We start from the raw sequence: 5,277 nt of genomic DNA on the forward strand, positions 1-5,277 counted from the left end.
ATGCGGGCATTGTTTGCATAATATATCATGCCCGCTTCATGCGTTAACAAACACATTCAAATACACTGATGCACACTTCGTCGGTTGCGTAATTATGCAAAAGCATGCATGTATGTGATAATCTGTAATGGTATAATTGGTAGGTGGGGGTATTTCTCAATAGAATTACACTTTTTGTGAAACGTAACATTCATGATGGTCTGTCCTCAGTTTTCGTGTTTACATCACTCGGTATTCTAAAAGGATGATTCGTGACCTCCCTAATTCGAGGGTGTTTAAATTTTTGTGTGACATTCATCTTAATCTTATATATTTTACGATTATTACTCTTAATGTTGAAAGTGTTAATATTACTTTCATTGGAGAAGTTTCTCCCTCATTTTGAGATCATAATCAAAATGGAAAATGCATTATGCTTGTGTCAATGATCTCAGACTTCACTAGAATTATAATTCCTAATGGAAATCTGTAATAGAAGAGACTGCATTATTTCTGTTGACGTGTATGGGTCATTTCTTTTACTGGGCAACGTAAATTAATCTCTCTGAGGATATTTGTGCGTCATCTGTGCGTTTCTATATCACACGGAAAATTTATTTTAGGATATTTTCGTATCAGAGTGTAAAATATAGGTGCATTTCGTATTTAAGTCGGTTAAATCATTTTTTCTCCTGATGAAACTGCTAAATGGAGTTTTGTTACATTGAAAATATCTTGCATTTTAAGGTAGCAATCCATGTAAAGCATGCGTTTTTTTTTTTTTTTTTTTTTCGTTACCATGAAAAGGTTAAGTAGATTTTCTTTAGTAACAAACATGTCCTTCTTGGAGAAGACAACACATTTTTATCTGTGAGGGTCACTCGGATGGAAAGGGAATCGTTGTACCATCCATGTTAAGACTCAGGTTGGAAGACAGGCCATGACATGGATTGGCTCTTATCTCCCCGCAGTACCATTGAAAGGTATTTTAGCAAATGGCTTTCTGTACTGCACTCTCTCTCTCTCTCTCTCTCTCTCTCTCTCTCTCTCTCTCTCTCTCTCTCTCTCTCTCTCTCTCTCTCTGTCGCTTTTTTTTTACGTATAACTTGCAGTCCATGAAATATTTTCTACTGAAAATTTTTTCTTTGTTCGGGAGATGTTTTTTTTATTTCTTTTTCGGAATAGGCGGTGCTTATTGTTTTATGTGTTCTTTGTACTGTTGGTTGTTCGGGGAATTAAGATTCATCGAGAATTTAAAAACCTAGATGAGAATTAATACGTTCTCCAAATAAGGTTGTTTTATGCAGTAAAAAAATTATGTATTTGTTTTTTAGGTGTTAGGTTAGTATTTCCTGATTTTTTTAATAAACTGATCTTGGTTTAAGAGCTTGGATTTTATGCATTACAAATGATGTAAGTGACGTGAATAGTAGTGACAACAGTAAAAAAAAAAAATTGTTTTCATACGAGAATTTTTAATTACTATGGTTGTACAAAAATCTCCAAAGTAGATGATGACCCAAGAATTTCCCGCGAAGCTCTTCCGTAAAAATGCTATCCTTAAAATGAGTAGTGATAAATTTATCTATAGAAATTCCTTTTATCACGGGAGCATTGCGTTCGTGCATAGCTTATCGCGTTTATGTGGGTGTTTCTGTGTATATGTGTGTGCCTGTGTCTGAGAGAGAGAGAGAGAGAGAGAGAGAGAGAGAGAGAGAGAGAGAGAGGAGTTAGTTTGTTGCCGTTCGACATTTTAATTTGGTTCTCTTTCTTTTCAGGTATGTGCGGATAACTACTGTCATGGGTGTGTTAATCAAGGTAATGTGTTTTACCATTGTGAGCGGGAAGGGCCCAGAAAAAGGTAGGGAGTTTGGTATACTCATTCCAGAGATCAGCTAAGGACACCACCCCTCAGGAACTACCCACTCTAAAGGGAAAAGTAATATTTTGTATAAATATATATTAATATATATATATATATATATATATATATATATATATATATATATATATATAATATAATACACGTATGTATATAATCGAGGAACCTCTGTTGGATCCAAACTTAGATTACTTAAGGTCCGAATCGACATCCATAAAGCTGTCAGTTGTAGAACTGGCAGTGTACCTTCAAATACCGAATTTTGTAACATCGGATCTTGCCATTAAATGCAAACATTCAGTTCATATAAAGTTTGTTAAGGTTTCGGGCAGAGCCCAGTAAACAAACTTTTAACAATTAATTAATCACTGTTTGTTAAAAAAAAAAAAAAAAAAAAAAAAAAAAAAAAAAAAAAAAAAAAAAAACAAAAAAAAAAAAAAAAAAGAAGAACTTTTCCCCACGCTGGACACCCTTTTCAAGTCTTTATTTCCCGTGAACTATTAACTTATTGTGTGTGTGTGTGTGGTGGGGGGGGGGGGGTGGGGGGGGGGGGGGGGGATGGCGGCGGTTCCGTTCTTCCTCGACTTCATTCGGTTCACGTTTGCCAGGTACTTGTATTGCTCTTAGTCCGCTACCACTACTTATCAGTCCGGTCATATGTTAATGCTCAAAGTTACTGTCGGAGTCCCGAAAATGTCGGTCCCCGATCGTTTATTTATGTTCTTATACAGAAAACCTACCCATATTTATTCTTATGTACATTTTTATTCTGGCCGAAGCAATTTTATAAAGAAATCGGTTTGCACATCCGTGTTATTAGGAACAATACGCATATGTATACCTAAGTATATTGATTATGAAACAGATACAATTTAGAATGCAGGCAATAATCTGAAATATTCTGATTCCGTAACAGCCAGTGCATTGAGAGCGGTAAACGTATAACAAACAATGTGATCCTACTAACATTATAGTAATAATGTTAGGTATTTCCCATCTCTGTATTGCCACTGATATTATATTAACCTGGCTGGAAAACCATAGGAAATGGGAATAAAAGATAACAGGATAACAGTGCAATTTTTTCCTCATGTTTCTGGAAACAGTTATGCTGTCAGTTCGGTTTGCAGTCAAAAGTTGGGTTATTCCAATGATTTATAAAGAAATATAATTGAATCCAGGTTTACATAAATAAATAATATATAATGTGAAAATGCCTACCTGTATGTAGCAGTCCTTTTGAAGATTTCTTTCAACAATTACCGTATTACGACTTCATATATATATATATATATATATATATATATATATATATATATATATATACATACATACATACTATATATATATATATATATATATATATATATATATATGTGTGTGTGTGTGTGTCTGTGTGTGTGTGTATAATATATACATGCGTGTGCGCGTGCTTTTCCCATTAAGCCGTTTGCATAGACAATACCGGGTCAGGTGGAATCAAGACAACAGCTACATACTTTAACCCCTCAGAGGTATATCTGTATGTGCATATGTATAGGCCATGTTAGAACAATAAACGAAGACTAAACGTTTGTACCGCATGTGAGTTTTTCAGGTTTAACAAATGCTCAGGAAATGGACTATGCGGTCGCTAAAATAACCTTCTCTCAAATTTTAGTACCAGCTTGAACACACGAATATCTTTTATGTCTCCGGCTCTTATATATTTCGTATACTATTCGGTCCCAATTTTTAAGTAAGATATTTATATTGAACTGGACGTTCATCAAAGAGATATTCCTTTACCAGCCGAAAATACTTTTAGATGCATTTCATAATACCATACTTACTATTGCACTAAATCCAAAGAATTTTTTTTTTTGTAGTTATAGATGAATTCTAGTTATAAGACTTCAAAATGTAGCTTTTGAAGATACTATACCCCTAAAAATATTTCTTTGATTTCATTAACTGTTCATAAGGTAAACAACAGACTCGGGAGATATTCTCAATAATTTATGTTGGGATAAATAATGTACAGTAAATCTCGTTGGGACAAAATTGCCAAGGGAAGAGTTGTCGTGACATCATCTAGTGATAAGAGGGTTCGGGAGTGTAAGAAGGTGCAGGATTGTACGAAGGCTCAGGCTTATATGCAGGCTCGTGGTAGCTCTGGGGCTTGAAGGTGATGGGGGGCCCATATTCGTGCGGGTACTGGGCCTCTCCGTAGTAAGTAACCTCAGCTTTATAACCTCCATAGTGGTCGGCAACATAGGTCACCTGCAAATGAAAGTTGGAGTGGATATTAAAATGAAATGACATTTTTGCAGGAAAAAAAAAATCGTCAAAATGAAAATAAATGGAATTTAGATTGAGGTGATGTTCGCTGCTGTTATAAATTAGTAGAAAACTCACTGTTTGTTTGCGTCCGTCTGGTAGCTGAACGGTGTACGACCCCTTCACTGTTTGACCGTCGGATTCCTCTGTCTGACCGAAGTCTGTGCCAGCATATTCGTCTTGAACAGCGTACTGGTACTGGTAAGGCTGGGGTTCCTGATAATAAAAAAATAAATGGATTATTTTAAATGGAGCCGTTGTACAGGTTTATTGTCAATGTTCAAAATGATCTTATTGAAGATGAGAAGGATCAGTATGACCATTTGTTGTGTTTTTGTTTTCTTACCTCTTTGTATGTCTGATGGTGGGCAGGAGGCCCATAAGTATCGGAGGGAACAGACAAAGCCAGCCCCGCTAACACGAACAGAACAACAACCTATCGGAATGAGAGAGTGGAAGTTAACAATATTATTTTACTATGGTCTTTTATAGCTTTGACCATTTTTTGGCACCGACGAAGAGAAAAATTTCAGTTCCTATACTAAAGGAAAGAAGTTAAAACAGCAAGAGCATCTTCTTACCACTCCTACCTTCCTATACATGATGATTGTGCTATTTGCTGGAAAGTCAAGAAGAAAATGATGTCTAACGAGGGAGGAGTTGAGCTTTTATAGGAATGGCTTCGAAATTGCCGACCTTGATCATCACTAGGTGGTTTTCGAGAAGGTCCATTGACCCATATAGGTCTCCCTCGGGCGTTAGGGAGGAAAACAACCGCCCACAAATTCCCTTGAGTTCATTAGGGGCCATCGATGTGAAGTACGTGCTTGCTTGGGAGTCGCGCTATTTAAAAATGACCTAGCGGTTTCTTTGTTTCCTTCTTGTATTTCATATGGAATTTGCATTGGGAGTGGTACAATATTTTGCTCTCTCTCTCTCTCTCTCTCTCTCTCTCTCTCTCTCTCTCTCTCTCTCTCTCTCTCTCTCTCTCTCTCTCTCTCTCTCTCTCTCTCTCTGCAGGGCTACGTTTTATTTTGTATTTTTAAGATGTTCAATCAGGTTGTTGTATATAGTAAACTGTAAGTAGTTTGAAATGT

The 5,277-nt window shown here is 36.2% G+C and overlaps 1 protein-coding gene across 2 annotated transcripts; it reads right to left on the reverse strand.

The window, feature by feature from the left end:
• Positions 1–3,844: 3,844 nt before the first annotated feature.
• LOC135201275 (adhesive plaque matrix protein-like) lies at positions 3,845–4,817 on the reverse strand. Of its 2 annotated transcripts, none has more exons than XM_064230148.1 (4): positions 4,771–4,817; positions 4,527–4,616; positions 4,259–4,396; positions 3,845–4,123 (listed from the first exon to the last, which is right to left on the reverse strand). In XM_064230148.1, exons 1-4 carry the CDS (start codon positions 4,780–4,782, stop codon positions 3,935–3,937), a joined length of 429 nt encoding a protein of 142 aa, XP_064086218.1. In that variant the 5' UTR covers positions 4,783–4,817; the 3' UTR covers positions 3,845–3,934. The 2 variants fall into 2 exon arrangements, with proteins under 2 accessions (XP_064086218.1, XP_064086217.1); XM_064230147.1 differs by having other exon boundaries at positions 4,762–4,804.
• Between the last annotated feature and the right edge of the window lie 460 nt (positions 4,818–5,277).

The sequence above is a fragment of the Macrobrachium nipponense genome, chromosome 28, assembly GCF_015104395.2.
Source record: "Macrobrachium nipponense isolate FS-2020 chromosome 28, ASM1510439v2, whole genome shotgun sequence".
Lineage (NCBI taxonomy): Eukaryota > Metazoa > Arthropoda > Malacostraca > Decapoda > Palaemonidae > Macrobrachium > Macrobrachium nipponense.